The sequence below is a fragment of the Lates calcarifer genome, linkage group LG18, assembly GCF_001640805.2.
Source record: "Lates calcarifer isolate ASB-BC8 linkage group LG18, TLL_Latcal_v3, whole genome shotgun sequence".
NCBI lineage: Eukaryota > Metazoa > Chordata > Actinopteri > Centropomidae > Lates > Lates calcarifer.
The window spans coordinates 6,537,151-6,561,067 of NC_066850.1; the positions used below are offsets into that span (position 1 = coordinate 6,537,151).

A 23,917-nucleotide genomic window follows, 5' to 3' on the forward strand; every position below is an offset into this window, starting at 1 on the left:
CTAAAATTACGGATCTGCAGAGCAGGAGAAAATGAGACTTCTGTGGTGTGATTCAGTGCCAACTTGCTCCTAAGGAGAGCAAACAGGCTGGTAAACTGTTATTGAGCCTATCCTGCATGCAGAATTGACAACATCCTAGGGTGGAGATGCACAGATAACACAGCCAGAACTGTCCATGTTAACATGAACTTGTTAAACTCCTAAAAAAAGAAAACTATTTCCAAAGGCAACTACATCTGCCAATCACAGCCTCCAACCGAGTGTTCACCCTGAACGAATTAGAGGTTGTGACTACATACAAAGTTAATCAGAAGATGTGTTTTGACACAAATTCATCAGAGGAGGCGCAACCTGACGCAAAGACTCATCCACACAAGCTGAGATGGTTTCCATCTGAGCAAAAAAATACATACAGAAACAAGAGGAAAAAGGAGAAAGACTGGTGTGTTCTGCGATCAGTCAAAGACTGACCTTAAACAACAGACCCACTCCCACACTGTTTTCTTTGCTAGCAGGCTTGCAGCTTACATCTGTGCATTTGGTACACTGGCTGTTGACAAAAAATTATTCTACAGACAAATTTGCTCACAGATAAGCACATTACTTATTTAATTTGTTTAAAGTCAAAACTTGTCAGATTGAGCTTCTCGGAGCCTGTGAAACTGGGAAACTTTGTTACCACGCTAACTGTTTCCCCCCTTCCCAGTCTTTGTGCTAATCAGATGCTAGCATTCGTCTTAGATTTAGTATACAGAAAGCATATACTTCCCAAAATGTCAATTCATTATGTTTATATCAGCAATTTATAGTTTTTAGATCAAGTTAACTCATTTTTTTGCAAATCACAAGAATTTTAAATTTCTTTCATGAGGAAGACAGAAAAATAAAAACAGCTTTTCATATAATGTAGTCTGATAATTATCATTATCATATCTAAATGACTTAGTTTCAACAAAAAAAGTTGGATCTCAGCATTCATTATTTTAGCCTGTGGAGTATTACAACAATCCTTTTTTTTTTTTTTTTTTTTACATAAATGAACGTGCTGCTCTGTTGTTGTGAAATCACCATTCCTTGAAAAGACTTCCTGTTAAATCCCTGTGAATCCCATCATGCGGCTATAACAGCAAACAGTCTCAGACACAATAATTCAACACTGCAGCACGCTGTCATGTCTTCACTTCGGATTACGGTGTCTCCAGTTATACAAGTAGCAGAGCCAGAGGAGACTATATTGATCGCTTTGTAGTAAAAAAAGAGAAATTCTACAGCATCCTTATTCCTACAATAGCGCAACAAGACAAGTAAGAAATAATTGCTCTAATTTTTGAATTGTAATCACACACAACAAGCATAAATGCATTAAAATTTTAGCTCCAGCCTGTAGAAAGAGAGACAGAGGGCAAAAGAAGAGAGGGAGAGGGATACTGAAAGGACAGAGAGGGGGAGAGATGAAGATAGCAAGTCAGAGGCAGAGACAGAGATAGAGAGATAGAAGCCATCACTGTTTTTTTAATGCTCTTTCCCCTGTATTTCTTCCTTTCACAGTGCTGTGGAACTTTGCTATGAGATGGCAATTGCTGCCGTGATTGTCCTCCATGGGAGACCAGAAAAATCCAATTTCATCGATATACAAGGCGAAAGGCGAAAAGAGAGATAGAAAAAAAAAAGAGAAGAAAAAATCCCTTTAGGAAAAAAAAGAAAAGAAATTGAGGCATGGAGAAAAAAAACACTTGAAAAAAAAGCTGAAAAAATGAGAGATCTAGAGAGACAGATGTGGCAGGGAGGGAGGGCTGGAAAGAGACATGGTAAAAAAAAAAAGGGGGGGGGGGGGGTGAAACACGGGCAAGTTGATTGTTAAATATGAGATTGTTTTACAGCAGGGCAGGTATTGAGTGAAAATGTAATAAATATATAGATATTGTTTTCAGGGGCTATTTGGTGGCTGTGGCCCCAATGAGCGGCAGCAGCAGAGGCAGAAGGCTGAGCTGTCTGGGAGCCTGGTGATGGCCTGTCACTGGAAGCCCCACTGATGAATGGCCATGTTGGATTGGAACAGACATGTAATATATATCAGACTTATATTCTCGCGCGCTCTCTCTCTCTCTTTTGGTTCCTCTGCCTCTTACTGTTGGTGTACAAGATGCTGAGGGAATCCTGAGGTAAAAGGGAGGAACGCAGGGCAGATGGTGGGAGGGCAAAGAATGTGATGGGAGATAATATTTGGCTGGCAGTACACTCCAACTGAAATCAAATTTGGTGTGTTCTCACTAGGAAAATGCAGGGTTTGCAGCCAAAAGCAAGCAAAGAATTGGGGTTTGATAGCGTGTGTGTATGTGCAGACTGGTTAGAGGAAGTGCAGCTTTGTTCACCACCCACCAATCACACCATCACTTATGACAGGACAACAATGTCATGCAGTTGATTGTGGGTCATACATTCTCCCTTTTCTTACCTTTAAGAATTAACTTTATATTTGCTGACAAACGTTTATTATATGGACATAATCACTCTAATGAACACTTTAAATCACTCTCTAATATGCGACATGGAGCAAAAGCATTTACATAACAGTGCTGTAACTGACAATTTTCATTACCGACTAATCTGTTCATTATTTTCCTACTAATTGGTTGGTATGTCAGAGGATAAAAAAATGAGAACAATGACAACTACCCAGATCCTAAAGTAGCTTCCTGAAATGCCTTGTTTTGTCCAGTCAACAGTCAAGGACCTTAAGTTATTTAATTTACAAAAGTTCAAAATAAAAGCCACAAATGATCACATCTGAGAATCTGGAACAGGTGAAAGTTTGGTATTTTTTCTTGCCCAAGTCTAAGCAGACTGTAAATACTGTAAATATACTGTTTGCTTTCTACCTAAGTTCATACCTACTTGCCTAAATGTAACATATGTTCATGATTGCTTATCTTTGTTTAGCCTGTATGTTTGTATTTGTATCTTCCTGTAAAATTGTTCTCACCACTGTCATTACGTATTGAGTTCTTTCATCAGGTATTGATGCTATTAACCAAGCAGCAGTTACATTGAGTACTCAAGAACAGAACACGCCAAAAGTGACTGTGTTTGGTATACTGCCGGGCTTGTGCTGGGTGAGGAGAACACAGAGTGAAGAGAGAGGCTGGACTGAGTGCCAAATGGGGCACTGTGGCTGGAACATGAAAAAGCAGTGTTATTAACACAGTCCAAACAAACGGCACCCCCTATGGAGTCCCAAGCCGCTTTCCGCTCAGTGAGGCAACATGCAATATGCCCACAATTGATCCTCAGATACATGCAGGATCACAGACCGTAACACAAAACGCACACATGGTTGCCACTTCTGTTGTGTTTCGTCTCCACAGGCCATAAATCCTGACTGAATCATTTGCTAATTTAAATGTTGTGGTTGTGTGCAGATTTTGTGGATAAAGTCATCTGGAAAATATAATTAATTTATCAGTTGATTCTTGTGTATAAATCAATAAACAATCCTTCCTGCATCCCACATTCCCAGTTTCTCACACTCACCTTCAATTTTTTACCACTCAGTGAAGTGTTGTAGAGGGCTTTCAACCTTTCTTTATTGTAGTCTCTGATTCTTTATCATTCAGTTGACATTTTATCTTTCTACTGCTCTTCTATCGTCTTTCTTTTACTTTCATCTTTTTCTTGTTCTTATCCTCTATCACAAATGTCACTTTATCATAATTTCTTCTGATACCTTCTCAGGTCTTTTATTTCAGTTTGTCTCTACCTGTCCTCTCTTTTTCAATCTTGTCTTTTCATGTGTTGAATCTCAAGTTTCTCCTTTTTCCTTTAGCTTCTGTCCTCAATACAGTATCTCTTTCCTTGCTGCCTGTCCATCTCTCTCTTGCCTCCCTCTCTCTTAATCTTCTTTCTGTGGTGTGAAGGTGATTTGTTGACACTTTGATCTAAGGAATATTGACCAGAGGCCCACATGGCTGATGGATGGCCAGCGCCTGGAGTCGATAATGCCTGCGTTAGTTGGGACTCATCATTTCTACTATCAGCGCTCACATTTGCTCCTATACAGTACGATACAGTACGGAGCTGAGGACCTGAAATAGAGAAGCTCAACTGTACAGCTAGATCTGTGGAAGTTCCAGTACAACAACTGAGCATGCCTGCATCTCATATTGTCTGGTCTTTTGCCAAACTGTCAACCTACTAAAAAAAAAAAAAGATGATGGTTGTTTTCTTTGCAAATGATCCATTGATTAATTCACACCTTCCCCTGATCCCCTGTCAGTAAATGGCCTTCTCTCCTCTCTGCTACCCAACCAAAATTGTACAGACCAATGCACTTCCAATTACTGGCAGAAGTCCACTACCACTCAATACCCACTGGTTTAGCTTAAGAGTTCATCCTCAGTGAAGCAAGGAAATTTTGCAAGCTTTATTGACCCAAAGGGAGAAAGTCTTACGCATAATGGGAACTAACAAATCCACACTAAAGTTATTAAAGAAGCTCAGTTATTGCAACAGTGAATGATTACAATTGTGCCGCTTGTTTGATCAGCTAAGAAAAACATTAAGAAACAGAGAAGATAAGTATATTTAAAGCAAATTCATTAATAATGATGTGTGCACACGCATGGGTAAGCGCACACAAGATAAGACATCATCTTTTCACAAAGAAATCACATTTTTAGCCATTTAGATGAACACAAAATCATTTCACATTGGGGTCCTTTAGAGGACAAAGAGCCCATTGAGTATGTGATATTTTACTAGCCTTGTATTCATGTGAGCCTTTAAAATGAGAATATGAGTGCCTCCTTCTTTCACATTGAATATCTGGCTTCACAACAGTGTGAAATTTCCATTTGGCTTTCACTATAAAGGCCATTTGACTTCTTGCACCCTCCAAAGGGGAGAAAACTCCTTCTCAGCATGAAGGTGTCATTTCAAGCACATTAAATAGGGCATTGTATCCTTCCTAAGACACACTTATGATTTGAGAGCAGCATGAGGGCATCCTTTTTAACACACTCTAACAGGGCATTTGACCCTGGTCCCCTGCCTTGCAGGCGTTTCGCACTGGGATCAGCATGGAGCTGCCATTTGAAGGGGCCTAAGCACGCCAGCTGACCCTTGTCCCCCTCCACAGGACACTGGTTTGACAAGGAACATCAGGGTAGTGTCATTTTCAGGGACAGGAGAACACACACAGGGATGAATGAGATTTAACCCTACTTCCTTCAGGCGGAGTGGAAATTAAAGAAAAAAACGAGAGCAAAAGAGCGGCAGAGAGACAATTACGGAGAGGCATAGAACAAGAGAGGGAGAGAGAGAAACACACCACACTGGGGAAAGCATGCAGAGTTTAAGTTGAAGGATGATAACAAAAGCAGTGGGGCAGTGGGATGAAGAGAAAGAATAAATGTCACTGTCCCATGGCGTATGATGGCTGAAAATGTGTGCATGAATCTGTGTGCACTTGTTTGTAAGTACACTGGTATGTGGGCGTCTGTGTGCACAGTGTGTCAATGACTGCATTATACATTGATTGATCCAGGTATATAATAACATAATGCAGCATTTAGTTTGACTTTGTCAAACATTTTAAAATGTGCTGGTGTCTGCAACATCCTTTGTTAACATCACCCTGTCATGTGGTACAGATTTCTGATTTACCTCTCAAGTTCCAAAAAATCCATAAGTTTGTTTCTCTATTTGTGGATGAGAATTAAGCTCAGTGAATTGTTATCAAACCCATACTGATTAAACGTGACACCATGAAAACAAATTATTATTGTAAGATGAATCAGATATCATCACTTTATGTCTGTAGGGAGAGGTAGGTCCTAGTTTTCTGAGTTGGGTATGCATTTATATTACCTAAGTCTGTTTTTCTTTTTGGTGAACAGTGCAAACATTTTCTTACCCTCTCCTCCAGCCGGGCCACCTGCTCTCTGTAGAAAGCATCTTGCTTCTGTAAGTCTGCTTCTCTGGCCTCCAGCTGCTTGGCCTAAACACACACACACAAACACACACACACACACACACATACGTGTACAATATACAGCATACACACATGCACACACAGAACAGAGGGAAAACCATTACTTATGTGCTCAGTGGAGCATTACCAACTCTACCAAACCAGTCAAAAAACATGCTTGTACATAAGTATACATCAAACAAGAGTGTATAAAGCAGAGACACATTATAACACAGCAAAGACAGAAGTATTGTGTTTGTTGGCAAAGACACACCAAACTGTGAAACACCATATATATATGTGTGTGCGGTGTGAGAGAGAGAGAGAGAGAGAGAGAGAGAGAGAGAGAGAGAGAGAGAGAGGGAGAGGGGAGAGAGAGAGACAGAGAGGGTTTGCATGTATGCTCATTTTGCTTAGTAAATACACTTGTGCGTCCATGAGTGTGAGACTGATTGTGCCTTAGCAGGTACTGTATGAGCTTCTTTGTCCTCTCGTGTTCAATCTTGAGCCGAGCCACTATCAGGCCGAGAGGATAACATCAGTCCTCAGTACGAACGAGCACCACAGTCTGGCGTATATATTTAGCTAGCCTACCTATCTCCACTGTCCTCCACTCTACTATGACCTTCACTAGACGTACGGTTGACTCTCTGGGTGATATACAGGACAGATAAGACCTGGATGCTTCTGCTACCAGAGGGAGGAAAAACACACCTTTACACTTCGATAGAAGATTAAAAGTTACATAATCATGATAAAGGTTTGACATTCTGTAGAGACTGGACGACAGATTGTGGAAATACTTTGCATCATTTACTTGCTATGATCAGACGATGACTATGGATAATAAAACAGCAATGAACTAGTAAAATTTGGTTTCTACTGTTGTTGTGTAATCTGAAACACTTATTCAGTTCTTTTAACACTTATTTTAATGTTAAGTTTAAAAGATGTTTGCTGACTTGAAGAATTAGCTTCATTCAAATGGGGTAGGCATATATCTAGCTAAACTAGGTTTTGACTGGAGGGAAAAAGTATCTGTGGTATTCAAAGAAGAAAAAAATATAAAACAAAAAGTGATGGAAAACCTTTGAACAAGAGACAGAATTGTCTCATTCAAAGCAGCAGTGAACTTTAGCACCCAACCAAGAACATTTTGTATTACTGTTCTCTTCTGTTAATAAGTCAGAAAAAAGCTGAAGTCGTCATCTCATCTATAATTCTACCAAGCATTCGGAGCAAGAGAGCTGTAAAAAAAAAGGACCATCAAAATATGGAGCAGCTGAAATACCTACTGGAAAGAAAAATGTTAAATGTCAAAGAAGCTGAAAGGGAAAAGAAATCCTTGACTCTATCATGCAGAAACTGTGAGCTGAAGTTTCTTGAAGAAGGTAAAGGCCTCTAGACTTACCTTGCGTCCAATCTCCTGAACGAGGGGAGCATTGAAAGAAAACAAGAGAGGAGAAAAAGTGTAAAGAGTCACTGATTCATCCATGAACTTCTTCAAAGTGACATTTGGAAAAGGTTTAGTATTCAGAGGCCAGGGGTGACTGGCTGCCATACTGTTCTACTTGAATACTCGTACTTCATCCTCAATCTCCTCACTCACTGGCATATACACACCCCAGTGCATACACACACCCACAATACATGCGTGGTATATAGAACCTTGAAGCCTTTAAGGCCTATAGGATGTTGAAGGGGACAGAGATGGAGTGTAAACAAAATACAACATATAGTGGGAAAAAAAATTGCATTACCCTGTCCAATCTCTACTACACTGATAACCATCTGTGTTCGGCTGCTCAACGCACTGCAGGCAGAGCTGCGCGCTCTATGCATTGTAATGAACGGCAAGGAGTGTCACCGAGGGGCTGTCCTCGAATGAGATGATTGGGGTGGGGGAAGTTTCAAAGTCAAGGGGATGCTCCAAGCTTACCTACCAACCAACACTGGCAAACACCTGCACACACACACACATACACATTATGTCAACTCCAGAGCCAGATAAGGGTGGAAAAAAACTTTCAGAGCAGCACTTTATCACATCCCTGACAACAGTCAGCGAATAAACACCACAACCAAGTTGCTGCTGTCTCTGGTGTCCTCAGCACAACCTAACATTAGCCAGTCTTATTGATGCGGTCAGACAATTGTCTCCATTGTGTCCCCTTACAAGTCTGAAGTGCTATTGTGTGGCCAGTGTTGTACAAAAGCTAACGCTGCCTGCACCTACATAAATGATAGTGCTGGGTGAATGTACCCTGAAGTGCACTCGTAAAAGTATGCCACAAGTACACTAGTAGTAAAACTATTATGATCTTAAATGTGTTATCGATTCCAAGCCTGCAATCAGGGATTCTAGGATAGACTGGCAAAGTTTTTGAGAGACTGGATTACGTTGGCTGGGGTGCCAAAAACCTGTCTGCCACCAACAGCTCAATTTAGGTGGAAGAGAATGGGGATGATAGGATGGAGGGATACACAGTGGAGAGGATTGGCGGGGGTGGAGGGGGTGGGGGGTGTGCACGGTCACAAGTGTGTTCAAACTCAGCGTTATGCTGATAGGTGGTGACTAAAGAGTTTAGCTTTGCAGAGAAAACAAAAGATGCCTGCAGACGGCGCGACACAAACAACAGCTCAGACACTGATCTGAAACGCACACATCATCTCACACACACACACAAACACACACACACTCGCACCAGCCGGAGCAGCTGTACCCACAGAGAGCGGGTGGAGAGATAAATGTGTGCTGAAGGCTTGACTAAAGGGGTCATTAAAAGAAGAGAGGTTGTGACAGAAATGCATGCCCAGGGATTTTTGCTCACTTTTGTGTGCGTATGTGTGTGTCTATGTATTACATGCATCCGTGCATGTGTTCAATTTCCATGCGAGCAGGTTGGCCCTCCTCTTTGACGACATACACAGGGCCCAGACACACATACTATGTCAGGATTACTTCCGACTGATTAACCCCATTCAGCTGACTTTAAAGATAATCTAATCATACTAAAGGCCAAACAATGGGACAGACTTCACCACTGCCCATGCACCTTTTGTTTCCCTAATGAAGAGGCGGGCGCGGGAGGAGGAGGAGAGCTGAGGAGAGATGAGGGTGGAGGGGGTGAAGAAGAGGAAGAGAAGGGCAGAATTAGACAAGAAAATGGAAGTGAACTTGAGAGCAGAAAGAACAGAGAGATAAGAGACAAAGAGGAGGGAACAATAAAAGGTGATTTATCATTGGAGGTGTCAAGAATGGGGGACCGGCTGTTGGATGGGACATGGAGCCTGGGCTGAGTGTGTCTCTAAAACTTCAGAAAAAAGTAAAGAAAGAAGATGGTCACAAAGTACAGAAAGGAAGGAAGGAAATATGGGAATGAAAAAGAATGCCTGATAGTCTTAGTTTCCAGCTTTAAAATCTAGACTTCTCCCAGACAACGATTCCTTAAGTGGGTGTCAGTCATTCTCATGATGAACATATGATGAATATAGTTTCCCTCACTTCATGACCAGTTTTAAAACTCTGCAAGTCCAGAGGATGATGTAATTCATTTAGGCTAATTCACTACTTCTAATTCAGCTGCTTACTCTGTCTAATTTTCCTGTGCAGCAACCCTTGACATATGGAAAGAAAAAATACCCTGTAAAAAATACAAACACTCAACAACAATACCCTCCCACAGGGTGAGTCCACACACTGCTAGGAAACCACATTAACATCAACAGTAAACTTTTTACATTCCCCTTCCTGTATCCATCTCCCCGTGGTCTACTATTAAGTACAGTAACACAATGGCTGAGGGTGACAGGCGGCTGAGAGTGAAACCGTGGTGGTCAGATTAAACGGATCGTTTAGGCGGGGTGAACGCCTCTGTGAATATCAATTAGGCAGCCGCTGAATAATTAAGGACAGCCATGTTTTTTAATTAGCCGACTGCTGCAGTTTGAGCTGGGAGCGAGGGCGGAGGAGGAGAGGAGGAGAAGGAGGAGGAGGGGAGGAGAAAAGGATGAAGAGGGATGAAAACAGGTGGATTTTGCTGCGTCAGCCTGCCCCCCCACCCCCCCCACACACACACACACCTTGCTGATCTGCTCCCATACACTCCATTTCTTTCACACCTACTTTTTCGTTCAAAGTGTTCTCTGACACCGGCTTTTTCCTCTTAAGGCATTCCAAGGGACTGAAATAAAAACAACTCCTGCATGCAGTGTTTCCACGGACTCAGTGCAACTATATGTGTAAGTATATGTATATACGGTATTACTACATAAGGGGCCTCTTATAATACAGCCATATAAGCTGGATAATACATTTATATTACATTTCCATATCTAATTTGAAAAGACCATGATCGTGACATTACCTTAACCACATGGTTACTGCTGTAACCATGACGATGAATGTCCCCTAAGCTAGTAAGTAACTTTAAGCCACACTGTACTGTTTTCCTAACCTTAACTAAATTGATCTATCACCAGACCTTACGGTGTTGTTTTTGTGCCAAACTGAACCAAACCTCAACCAGAGAGCTGTCATATCATAAAACAGAAGTATTTTTCATTTGTAAGGCTTATGGAAGGCACCCAGCCAATACAGGGATCAGATCAGAAAATGTTTGTGTGATTCTACAGGGCATGAACAAACTATGTATTTTGTTATTTCATTTAGTGGGCTTGTTGCCCTAAAAGAGAAATTCTACAGTAAATTAATCACTTATACAATACAATGTAAAACCAGCAGACTTAAATAAGGAGCAGTCATGTTCAGTGTTAAGACATAAAGCAGTGGTTTCCTGCCTTTTTGACTTGTGCCCTCTAACATGTCTACCTACAACCCATCATCATCACGTTTAACATGTCTGTGAGTTGTGAGTGGTTTAACCAAACTGACTTTTTCCTTTTAAATAGTTTCAGCTGACTAACTTTTAGAGGAATTAGTATATTAGAGACAAATTTAAAAAATTGCCTAACCTCATGTGGAAGAAATAAGTTTTTGATTCCCTCCTATCCCATTCATCATCTTATTACAACTTAGACCCCTAGGTTGAGAGCTATTAACTTAAATGATGAGATCTTCTTATGATAGCATTCAGTTTATAATAGGTTCATAATACTTGTTGCCAACAGCATAAATTTAGCGTAGGCATCACAATATTCCCTGTTTCTTAAGAAGAAGAAAATCAGATTACAGCCATTACTGTAGCAATTCTGTACATATTACAGTTTTCATTTCACACCTCAATGATGGAGACCTCTGTACTGTAGTATAATGAGGTGACTCACTGTTACACTGTATGCTCACTACATGCTTATAAATCATGCTAGATGAAAATAATCTTGCGAGGTGCCATGATCGATAGAGCACAAATCAAATCTCATCACATTAACTAACACCACCTCATCCATAACCTTAGTCTCTTTTGTCTTCCCCCTGCCACCATCAGCTCAGCCCTGATTCACCCCTGTCACAAGTAGCATCATAATCAATGCTCCCTCACACCATCCGTGTGAGAGCTGCAGCACGGTAGGTCAGAGCTGCTCACTGGGGCCCATCTATCACAGACCTGCGCGACAGGGCCCTTCGACAAACTAATACTTAAGCCGCAGGTCTCGGGTCCTGTGTGCTCCGACAGGCAAGGAGGGGGTGGGTCAAAGGACAGCACAATGTGACCGTGCTCTGGTGTTAATTGGCACGACAGAGGTGTAGGTGGCTTGTGGGAGGTTAGAGATGGATGGAGGGAAGGGAGGAGAAGTTCACAGGGTAGAGAAGATGAAAGGGAGGAGAGAGCTGGGTCAATGTGTGGATGGAATATGGATGACAAGATAGTTGGAAGGAGAATTGGGTTTTTTGACAGTTCTTGTGAGAACTGTCATATCAAGCTTGGAAGCAGGAGAATATTTTAAAAGGAGGGGGTTCGATGAAAAAAAAAAAAAAAAACATAGTTACATTTTTGCAGCCAGAGACGAATATATACAAACCCTACACGTACTCTGAAAACTCAGGCACACATCCCACTCACAGATCTTGGCACATCCTGTAACTGCCTCTTAAACCATTGCAACTCTATCTTTAAAAGCTATCACTGGTAGATCAAACCTAAGTGATGGATTGTAAAATGATATCACCTAACACAGACCTTGCTGGCAGCACTACGGATTACCCTTAGAGTCACTAATAAAACATAAGTCCTGGTAGCAGTAGCTGTAAAACTCCATTGGAAACCATTCACTTTGGCTGGTTAATTAGCATCATGGGGTTTTACTGAGCGGCAATAACACTTAGGTTCAAGGCTCGCTATTAGTCTCCATGGGTAGTGGTAGGGTTATGGGCGATGTAATCATGTCAGATATAGTGTGGTCAGTTAATGGGCTCAACTTTGACTGATAACGATGAAGGACAAACACTGTAAACACATAGTGAGCCACTGAGCCACTGTGTTTAGCTTGTGTCTATTCAATGTTAATCGAAGTGATGTATTTATAAAAGAAATCTTATTATCATTATAGTTTTTTTCACTTACAGAGCAGACAGAGCCTGCATAAAGATATTGGCCTCTAGTCTGTTTTGTAAAGGCCAGATGCGCCCGAAACTACTACTACTACTACTACTTCTGAATATGTCTGAAGGCAAAAGTTTTTGTAGTTGTTCAGAACAGCCACACTTGAAGGCAGCGTTAAAAGCCTGCCATTACAGAGAGGGGCGAGGTGTGCCGATTGTACAGTGGAAAATAACTGTCTATACTTTCAGTCAGTCACTCCCTGAAGGGATTCATGTTGTTGCACTTGTTTGTACACACAAATCTAACTCAAGTAGATGAATAGTAGAATGAAAAAAGATGTGAAAATTTCTAATCCTGCCTATTTTTCAACTCCACACAGCTGGCTAAGCACACCATATACGTGGTACACTTGGATTGTTGGTTTGTGCAAAGTTACAAAAACTGTCAGAGGCAGTGGGGGGATCCATCCATGAGTTGTCATTCATTTGCATCTGATTGTGGGATGTTTCAATCAAACAAAATCATTTTTAGGGGTAATTTCAGTCAAGGTAAAATCCTGTTTTGCCAAACCCTGTACAAGCACATCCAGATATGTCATTACTAACAAGACTTTTGTATACATTTGGAAACAGTGGTAACTTGACTTGCTCTTCGACTGACCATCCTGGCAGAAAAAGACATAAATGCCACAGGCTGCAGACAGAATTATCCTCCCTGGGGATCTCTTAGCACAGTGAGTAATGATGCAATGACCTTGAGGGTCAAAGGGCTGACATGCCCAGGACAGGGACCAAGGGGCCAGGACAGGGACCAAAGGCCAAGAAGTGTAGGTGGTGAGTGTGGGTGTCTCAATGTTTGTGCGTGTATCTTAACTGCTGGCTGTTTAAGGGCACATTAAAATGAAGTGTCCGTGTGGAGTCTGTAGCTCATTGACTGTGAACAGGGTCAACGGAGGGCTTGATCTTAACCAGCTGGCCTTAATGATGCTGAGACAGGGGTGTCAACCCACTCACACATTAACATCTCTTTTGCTCTTCTCCCAAATTTGTAGATACTTCAAAAGTATACCAATTTATTTTAGGCCAGTAGGTTTAGATTTGGGCAGTGAAGTTTACAGCAATCATAATCTTATCAAAGATATCTAGGACCACGCATGTTTTAAGATGTTCTCAGCATTGAAAGGCAGGGAATAACATGGAAAGGGCTAGGAAAGAAATGATCCTCCAGTATAAATGAATGGGACAAGTGAGCTTACAAAGGTTGAAATCCTGGTAGAAAAATGAAAAATCACTTTCCTTTTTCCTCCCAGACACTTCAAGCCCCTCAGCCTTTGTTGGAGACACCACCTCCACCACTCCACTGCCAGTTCCTTCACTGAGGGACAGCAACAACATCTGCTGGCTCAGAGATTGATTAATTGGCTGATCAGGCGCCCGCGGTGTAAACTGATTGATTGATCATCTTGCGGTTGGAGCTGCCTTTATCTAGAGCCCTGGGGAGCAAACCTCTGGAGGTCCCCAGTCATCTGTCATGTCCAACACACAGGGGAAGAGGAAGGAGAGATGTGGGTTCATTACCGTGATGCAGGGGGCATGTATGTAGGAAGTCTCAGCCAAGATGGGAACGAAGGGCATGCCAAGAAAACAATGGGAACATAGGGACAAAGAGGCTGACGATGAAAGGAAGGGAGAAGATGCTCTCGTGTATATAGAGAGAGATAGATACAGATATACATAAAAGAAGGAGGAAGAAGGAGTGAAGGCAAGCAAAGAACAAGAAAGAAAACAATCACAGGAGGAATAAACCAACGGTAGAAACCACGATTCAAACAGTCTTAACAGAGAAAATATATGCATTAAAAAATTATGCTAAACAGTAAAAAAAAAAAACACAAAAAAACAAAATAAAAAACATCTCTAGGTTATTTCATATCTAAGACATTTGTGCCAACTATGGTGTGAGCTTGCATTTGTGGCTATTTTCAGGTTTTTTCAGATTTTTTGAGGCAAATAACCTCCACTCATTTATAATTCCTGACCACATCCCTGTTTAAAAGCAAGCAGTAAGAGTAATGGGATACTGGGAGAAGAAGGTGGCAGATGAAAACAAGTGTGGAAAATGCTGGTGCACATTCAGTCAGACACATAAAACAAAGGCAGAAAATTCCTTTACTTGATGGTAAAGGACACAATGAATGACCTGAGAGTAGAGAGAGGCATATTGCCTTTGGACAACAGATGTCCCTGGGGAGGAAAGTGAATGAGAGAGTGAGTGTTGGTGGAGCAGGGAGGAGAGCATGAAGAACCGAGAGCAGAGAGAAGGTGAGAGGAATGTAGAAGGGAAGACAATAAGAGAGGACACGCAGGGATAAAAGGGGACAACCTAAGGATATGTTGCTGACACTGGACTTTGTGGACAATTCAAACTGTGTGTCCCTGCAATCTTAACATGAATCACTGCTCATGTCTAAGAGCAGCCTAGTGGATGTGTAAATGACTGAATCCTTGTGGCTGTGGGTATACTGTACATTTCTCAGAGCGTGTGTTCTCACGCTGTGTATTGATGCATATTCATTCCGCCCAGCGGCAGGTGGTCTTCCCAGGCCTGAGGAAGCTGGGAGGGGGCCACGGTCCACCTTCAGCTTCTGCCTATCAAGCCCATGTCAGCAGACTGAGGGTCACCTCTAATCCACAAACCTCTTTAGCTGAATACCTGCCTTTTCCTCTTTCCATGGTGCCCTACATACCTACTGTTTGCTGTCACTGACAACTAACTTTAAAAGGGGGTGGACAGAAAAGAAGCATTTTGATGTTTTTTTCCTCTCTTAAATCACAAGTTAGCCTGTTCATTTATATAGATGACTCTTCATGAGCCTTTCCAAGTACATGTCAAAGCACATGAATGAGTAGGTAACTATTCTTATTTCATGCTATTGCCCCAGAGGAGTTCCTCCTTGGAAATACAGTGCCATCATGTCACTATTCCTCTTAGGTTACTTGACTTTTGTTTAAACTTAGCACATTTTTATGAAGTTTAAGTGCTGTTTTCGATTGGTTTGTTCCCTAATTGGAGTCTGTAACCTTGTTTGGAAAACTGCTTTGTGAATCAATATCTCTAATTTCTCTCATCTCCCCTTTCTCCATGTATTCACCTCTATATATTGCTCCTATATTTTATCCTCTTTCTGCTCTTTCACGGCTTCTATATCTCACCCAGATTTTTTGCTGTTCACAGCCTTCTTGACTCCCCTTTTGTCTTTGCTCCCTCTATATGTTTAAGTTCTCTCCATTGTTCAATCAAAATCTCTCCCTCCAGCACCATTAGCTGAGCCAACTGTTCACTTCCATAGAACCTCATTAATACCACTCTCCTGTCAGAGCCAAGAGGGAAAACACAGAAAAAGAACAAGAAAAGGGAAAAAGGATGAGCTCAAAAAAAAAAAAAAAAAAAAATCTGTCATATTACATATCAAACATATCTACTGTGCTGAGCCACACACACATATATAATACTGCATCAAACTTAACTCAAGACTTGCTTTTCTAACCTTTGGATTTCAATTGCTTGCCAAATTAAGTTTCAGATAGGCCAAGTGAAAGAGAGGATAAGAAATAGAAAGAAAATAGCACAAAATTATTCTTAGTATTACTACAGGCTGCAAAAAGGTCATGACTAGTAATTCCCACTATGGTACCACTGAAATTCCGCTTTTACTAGTGAAAAAGGAAAAAAGTATCAGGTTCAACACATTATAAACACAGTTCAGACATATCTTGATATCACTGGAAACACACTGTTGTTATGTTGCCTTTCTTGATTTTCTTGATTATGGAAAACCATTAACCAATACATCAAACTGGAAGATATGCAGCCATACAAATTAACACCCTGGCAAATAACAGGCTTTACCATCATAAATATACAATATACCAACTAACAGGCAGGCAGTCACTGTGTATGTACTCCCTCTCACCCTGAAAACTCTACATTCCATCAAACTCTGTTAAAACCTGCCAGGGTTCACTCTCAAACCCACTAAAATGACTAGAAAAAGAAATGAAGTGTTCACAATATAACAGTTATACACTTGCGGTAAATGTCATTAGCTGTAACAGAAATTCACAAGTAACTAAGGAAGGTGGAAACTTAAATCACTTTTTAGAATCTTTTTTCTCGCTTTGGTGGGAAGTCCACAAATTTGAAATTTTTAGTTATGCCTTGTATCTACTGAAAGTGTTATTGGGTAATTAGTTGCTGTTTACACAAGTTAAATCAATTCCTTGGTCAGACAAAGGTGAAAAAAAGCACAAAACGAAAATTCTGGTCAGCTTCCCAATATGTTTAGAACAAATGAGGATGAACACATACATAAATACATACACAGCCCAGTGAGGCTGAAGCATTAAATTGACTGTACAAGCTCTCTTGTCAGGGAGACGCTTTCTTGACACCAGTATCCATCCATCAATCGAAGTGCTGCCGTATCCCGGCCTCGCCGCTGGCCGCTCGCAGTGCCAATTAGCTGACAGGGTGAGGGCCTGGCAAAGAGTGCCAGCCACGGTCTATGCCAATTACAGCCTGACCTCCTGTCTAACCCTAATACTGGCACAGTGTGTGGGCACCACACCCTGGGCAGGGGTGAGGTACTGCCTCCAATATGTAAAGGACGGTTGAGTGGACACTCTCAAAGACGTGAGAAAGAGAATTGCAAAGACAGGAGAGAGACAGGAGACAAGAGAGAGAAAGAGAGAGAAAATATAGACACGGTTATAAACAGTACACTGTCAGTAAGAAAGAATCCATAAGGCAGTGGTGCAGATAGAATATCTGCTCATTTAAGTTGACCTCTTATAGTACACAGTAATTACACTGTATGGAGCAAACTGACATTCATACAAACACAAAAAATACGACTACATCATGAAGGCATTTCAGGAAATTAGGTAAAATAGAAAATTTCACAGTCAGTTTGTACTTTTTCACTGGCTTTAATGAATCAGTTCACTGTGGAAAGTATTTAGTTTTTAAGGTCCCTTGTAAACTTCGTGATATATCCACAGTGGATAGTACATTTCTCCTCCAGGTCTATTAGTGTCTGCCTGTTAGATCTGTAATTGTAGCTCCCCCTCTGGGCCAGCCAATGAAATTCTGATAATGCTGGAGTGCAGAGGTGCAATTCACTACTTTAACTAAGCCTTGTCAGTCAGTAAATATTGTCAGAAATATTGTGTAACATAGATGATTGGGTAAATCAGTTGGTGAATAGCGGTGTCATACAGGATTTTGTCTTGAAAGAACAGAAAATTTTGTTCAGTGCCACAGAATATTTGTCACAATAGGGCAAATATCAGACTCATCTTACATGGAGCAGGGTACAGTACCTTCTGGCAGAGTAAAACAAAATTCCAAATTAGAAATTAAAAACTATACAATGATATGTTCCCTTGAATGTTGATATACGTATTCAGTAATAGAGCAAACATAATATTCTATTTTCAATTGAAGATTTCTGGCAGTTGCAATAATAGGTGTTAAAAATAAATGAGTTATAATCTTAAAGTAATTACTTCATTCTAAACAGCTAAAAACTTGAGTAATGACTTTCTCAAGTGCTGCAAAAAGTATCTGACAGGAAACAGGTAAAGAGGCTGCGCCTTACAAATTCTCTTAAGTTGAAAAATTTAGTTCTTCACAAACTGGAGGAACAACATTGTTCCACTTTTCTGACATGTTATTGGTCTTGTTTCTTTAAGGCACACTCAGTTTTGGGGTCTGAACCCAACCTGTAATCTATACCACATCACCCTAACCCCTTCATTAATACATCAGCTGAGCAGAAGCACCTGAAAACTAATTTTTAACTTCATATTAATCAAACACATTGACAGCTCTCTTGAATCCAGTCCATCAAGCCTGGCAGGGGTTACTCTTACAACGGCTCAGAGAACTGTAGTCAGAGATAGGATACAATTTGTCCTTGGCGAGCTGAGCAAATCCAAAATATATGTAAATCACAGTGTACCACTACCTCTCTTTATCTCATTCACAAGTAAAAGACATGAGGACCTTTTCTCCCCCCAATCTTCCTGATACTCTGTGATGTGGAGAGAGAAAATAATAAGAGAGGGAAGAGAGATGGAGAGAGAGAAAGAGAGAAGAAGAGATATTGTTTTTTCTCTACAATTTTTTAAAAATACCACCAACAGGCACCAATTCAAAACCCAGCAAGTCTCCTTTAATACCTGGGAAATTAAATTGTCGGCCCATTATCAGCCAGGTCCAGTCATCTGTATCTAAAATGCAACCGCGTGCAACTGAAGTACACAAGATTTGCAAAAAAAAAAAAGAAGCAGGACATTTGCTGGAGACTGCAGTTTTTAGTGGGGTGGAAGGGAGAGGAGTACCAGGGTGAGCAGAGGGGGGTGAGGGAGAGGGGGCTTGTTGCATTAAAAATGTTAAGCTTTACCCAAAGTCATTTTCAAGCCAGCCAAGCATCAAATGGAACACAGTTTAAGGGAAAGAGTAGGTACTGATTTTCTCAGGGAGCTCTGACAGGATGGACATGGTGTGTGTGTGTGTGTATAGAAGTCGGTATGTGTGTACAGGGAGCAAACAAACACCCTTGGTATGCTGCATTATCCCTTGCTGTGAAAGCAGACATGGTGGAAAAATCATGGAACATCACATTAGTGACTGGTATCTGCGTGTCTATGTGTGTGTGTATATGAGAGAAAGAGATAAAGAGATAAAGATGGAGACAGAGGGAACAACAAAAGCATGGATTTTTTACGCTTCAAATAGCTGTGCATACAACTTTGAAAAAAGTAAAAAACTAGCAAACAAATGGACTAACACTAGATGATACCCCTAGAATAAATTCTACCTTTGTGAAGGTTCTAATGCTTTTATTGAAACTGTTTTAAAGAGGTGTTTATTCAACTATAAGGTCATTTAGGAGGCTGCAGTTTGTGGTGCTGATGAACTATATTGGGTTATACAGGTGTTTCTGTTCCTTTGCCCGCTCCCTTTATATCAACAAGGATAGGCTAAATAACAGAAACACCTCTCTGTATAGTGTAATAACGCTGCATGGTTTCCCTTAATCAGAGTGTCAGCTTAAGGTCTCAACACAGTAAATGTAAGACCTGAGTGTTTTGAACCAGTTGACAACAGTGCACAAAACCATAGCTGCCAGGTAGACCCCACCCAGGCCACTGTTTGGAGCAAATAAAAGATTGATGACTCTGGGTTTGATTGAAAAGTCCGCCTCGGGGGTTAGAGCCTGTGTCTGGGTGAGACGCTGCGGCCAGTGATTGATTGGCCACTGGGCCAGTTTGCCTCCACGGGGAGTGGAGTCGCTGAAAATCAAAAGAGGGTACGGTGGAAGTCTATGATTTCATTAAAACACAGATGTGTGGACTGACAGATGGAGGTAGACTGTGAATAAGAGGGTTACATGACTCGTTCATGCCACATGCTCATATATCTCTGTCATAACTCCTCATTTGTCAGTGCATAAAGACAAGATTCTATTTGTACTGAGCTTATTCGTACACTGGTCTTTTCTGCTCTGTCTTCAGCTGGTATCCACTAAAAAGAAGCATATATCACTAACTGATGCTGCTGGGTAATTATGCAGTAATTGACCTGTTATCTAATTAAGGGTTTATTTGCGTGTAATAATTCTACTAAGTAACTTCTTGATGAGGCCATCTTGACCACATAAAGCCACCAATCAGTTCTTTCACACCAGGCTGTCCACTCATTAAATCACACTCATCACAAAATTATTCAGAATGACCACATGATGAGAGGATACAGTCTTTTATTAGTTTGCCAAGCATGTTGACAGCAAAACAATGCAATGATAAGTATTGCCACAATTTTCTTTTCAGCGTGAATTTGACAACCACGACCTTTTGTTATTTGTAGCTGCTGTGATCCAGGAAATTCTCCTGCTCTGGACAAGCAGACATAATCAGCATGAAGAGTGAAAAATAAATACAACTCTTCATAAACTGTGGCTCATTTAAACGTTTGTAATTCGAAGAATAATTATGTCTGTTTGTTTCAGCTGATTTAAGAACACAAAAAGGTTAAATCCACACACAAATGCTGTGCTTCTAGCTACAATAAACCTCTTGTATTCGCCAATGTTCCCCCCTTTCCTTTACTGTTGTTCCTTCCACCACCCCAAGTGGCAGAACATGTGTGAGCCCTGACACTGAATATGTTACCCTCAGACAACAGAACCCCAGGAACCCAACAACAATGACAATGACAGCACACACCCGTGCCTACACTGCTGTGAAGTTTCAATTACTGGTAGACTTGCTGGCTGGCTACTGCCCGTCAGCCTGACAGGGAAAGGGAGTGACTGGTGCTGGAAAAGCCTGAGGAACAAGCAGTCCCACCAGGGTGGTAGGAACCATCTAGGGCCCTGTTTACATTTGACACCACTGCGATTTATATTAAAATGTAATCTGGGAAGAGACTAAGAATATTATATCATATAAACTTAATCAAAAAATGCACCTAATTTGTGAATTACTGTTAATGGCTTCCTGAAATATGCTAAAATTAAAGGTGATTTAGTTTTAGTTTTCCATCAAATTTAGATTCTTTTCGTACTATAATACAGCAAGAATCTGCACCGGGATACAATAATAAACAGAATCTAGGCCAAGTCTGAATCAATAAAATCTAAACACTACTCAACTCTAGACTAACCCCATGTCTTGGGGCAATCCTCCAGAATGGGTGTCACTGTAATTGGTGCAGCTATGGTTGCGGAGGTTATGGCCATTATAGGTGAGCGTGGGGAAGCATAACTGCTCACAGCATTGCTCTCATTGTGTGTGAAGTAGGGGAGGGAATGTATGGGGTCCTGCTGCTAACCGTGACCTGTATCTTAATGAAGGGGACAAATCAATACCGCGCGCCAACAAAGGACACAAGAACTACAGCTGCCATAGACAAATGTTTTTTCAGTGGCAATGAACATGGGAGCAGGGTCAGGTCAATTCACATTCAATTAAAACAAGTTGAAGTGCAATAAAATAACCGATGCAATAATAATAATATCTAAATTCTAACCAAATATTTAACCTTTTCTAGTACTTTTCTATGCTAGAAAAAAAACATTGCTTTTATTATTTCCTGTAAATCATCTTATACTTAAGAGATTTTAAGATTTTTTCCTGTTTCAATATGCCTTTTGTTACTGCTCACATTTCAAAAACAATACTTCAGGGCATCTTAGTGGCCCAGACAAGTCCCTGGTTCAAGCAGGTTACTGCATGACATCCCTGTCTCTTTCTCCATGGTATCTGGCTCTTCTTCTGTCTATATTAAACAAACAAAAAAAAAAAAAAAAAAAAACAGACCTTGACAGATAGATTGATTGTTGACAGATGCAATGTTTACCCATGTACTTGACGCTCTCCCAACTTCTTCACTTTCCACAGTACTGAAAAAACAATGTCATTTCTCTTGACACCGAAACTGCCTGGGGGCTGAGATAAATCCAGCAGTTTTCAAAACACTCTCACTTGTTTCAGTAATTTTCAAAAAACAAGTAGGGCAATGTGTATCGCTCACTCAGAAGTTTTTATGATTCTGCACTAGGTTATTATCAAGCTGCAACATAAATATTTTTTTCAAACTCAATTGGATTTAACGAGGCTGTTGTAGTAGTGAGATTTAGCCAGCAAGCTATATATTTTATAAAAGTAAGAACAAGGAGACAGTCTGAATACAAATACTTGATTTAATCTAATGACCTAATTAATTGCCAAAGGACATAACCGTACATCATGTAAGATAATGCATGAGTTGTTAACAGGTTTACTGGGAGAAAGGACTGAACAAATCACTTCTGAAAGCTTTATCAGCCATCAGATTATGTGCTTAGTACAGCAAACCACAACCTCTCCCTGGAGCTCTCTCTCCATCAACTTATTGACTTTGCCCAGCAATCAGAACCAATTTCACCTTCCAATTACCGATCCTTATGTGCTTTACAACAATGTAAATTTAATTTATTGGGTAACTTCTGGAGAGACGGTTTTGTATTTGATGAGATGGGTTGGTAAAAGCACATGATGAAAAAATTAGCCAAAAAAAGCGTCTATATACTCATATGCACATATTTTAAGTTGACAATCTTGGTAGTTGGTCTTTCTGCTATTTTCTCCCTTTTGAGTAAAAAGAAATAAAGTCTCACACTAAGACACAGAGGGGAAGAAATGCAGACAGTCAGGAGACAGGACACACACACACACACACATAAGACCTTAAAAAAACATGTTTCATGTTTTATCAAAGACAAGTTCACTGTGGGTAGCGGACAATCCTGGAGTTTGACAAACACAGAGTGAAATGACAATGGGTGGGAGACGTCTTGGGCGAGAGGCTGCCTTTTAAAACGGAAAAGTCCATTTCCAGTTGAAAAGAACAGTGGCTGCGCAGAAGCGTCTGACTTGACAATTACATGAGTGGTAAGAACGGCACTGCGCCTCTGCTGATAACCCGTCCGATTCTATTAAAACTCCAGCACTCCAAAAGAACGCTCAAACGGAAAATATTATCACACAGGCACACACACACACACATTATTTTATAACACTAAAACCCTCTGACAATGATTCTTCTGCTGCAATATGCTCGCTTTAAGGACACAAAGACAAACTGGAGGGAGAACAGACACAATCAACTAAATTTAAACAGAAAATATAGGTTACAGACAAAGACTGTAAGAAAGACTGTACAGTATATATGACTCTGTGTGTGTATTCATAGTCTCGCACTGAATGCAGAGCAACTGCAGTGCTTTCTAACTGTAGTTTCAAAGGCTGCTAATGTCCCTGGGTTAGCCCTACGGCTGCAAGCAAATGCTTCATAGCATATAGGAGGAGAAGTTCTCCTAAGTAGAGGGAGTTTGTACTTCAGGAGGATGCAGGCAATGACATGCACAATGAGTCTCCTCAGGGACAGTTCAGTAAGACCAACCACCCACTATGCTGCCTCATACATAACTGATATAAAGCAGGTGTTACATTCTTGCCCTTCCTTCCCTCATTTGTCCTGTCTCCCTTCCTATGAAAAACAACAGAAATTAAATAACCTACTAAAAACCTACGACTGAGACTTTTTTCTTTGCAGATGCTGAGGGGGAGAACACATCACATCATGTTTCTCCCTCTCTCGCTGTCTCTCTCTATCTCTCTCTCTAACCGCCCTTTTTTTACTTTCGATTTGATCGCCGTTCCAAATGAGGGCTCACTCATACACTTGTCCTGCAGCGTGGAATCACGTCAACACTCCTCTCCCTCCCTCTCTCTCTCTCTCAACAAAATGATTCATTTTTCTATTACGGCGATGAACGTGTGAAATGAGCTATATAATCAATAGCATAGGTTTGTAAACAGCAGCCGCACTCCGGGGA

The 23,917-nt window shown here is 40.9% G+C and overlaps 1 protein-coding gene across 2 annotated transcripts in view; it reads right to left on the reverse strand.

The window, feature by feature from the left end:
* Nucleotides 1-23,917, reverse strand: part of chchd3a (coiled-coil-helix-coiled-coil-helix domain containing 3a) — a 62,637-nt gene that overhangs the window by 19,805 nt on the left and 18,915 nt on the right. For both annotated transcript variants that reach the window (XM_018671020.2, XM_018671022.2), the window contains exon 6: nucleotides 5,912-5,995. In XM_018671020.2, the coding sequence (XP_018526536.1) occupies nucleotides 5,912-5,995 (84 nt within the window). The remainder of the gene's footprint in view (nucleotides 1-5,911; nucleotides 5,996-23,917) is intronic.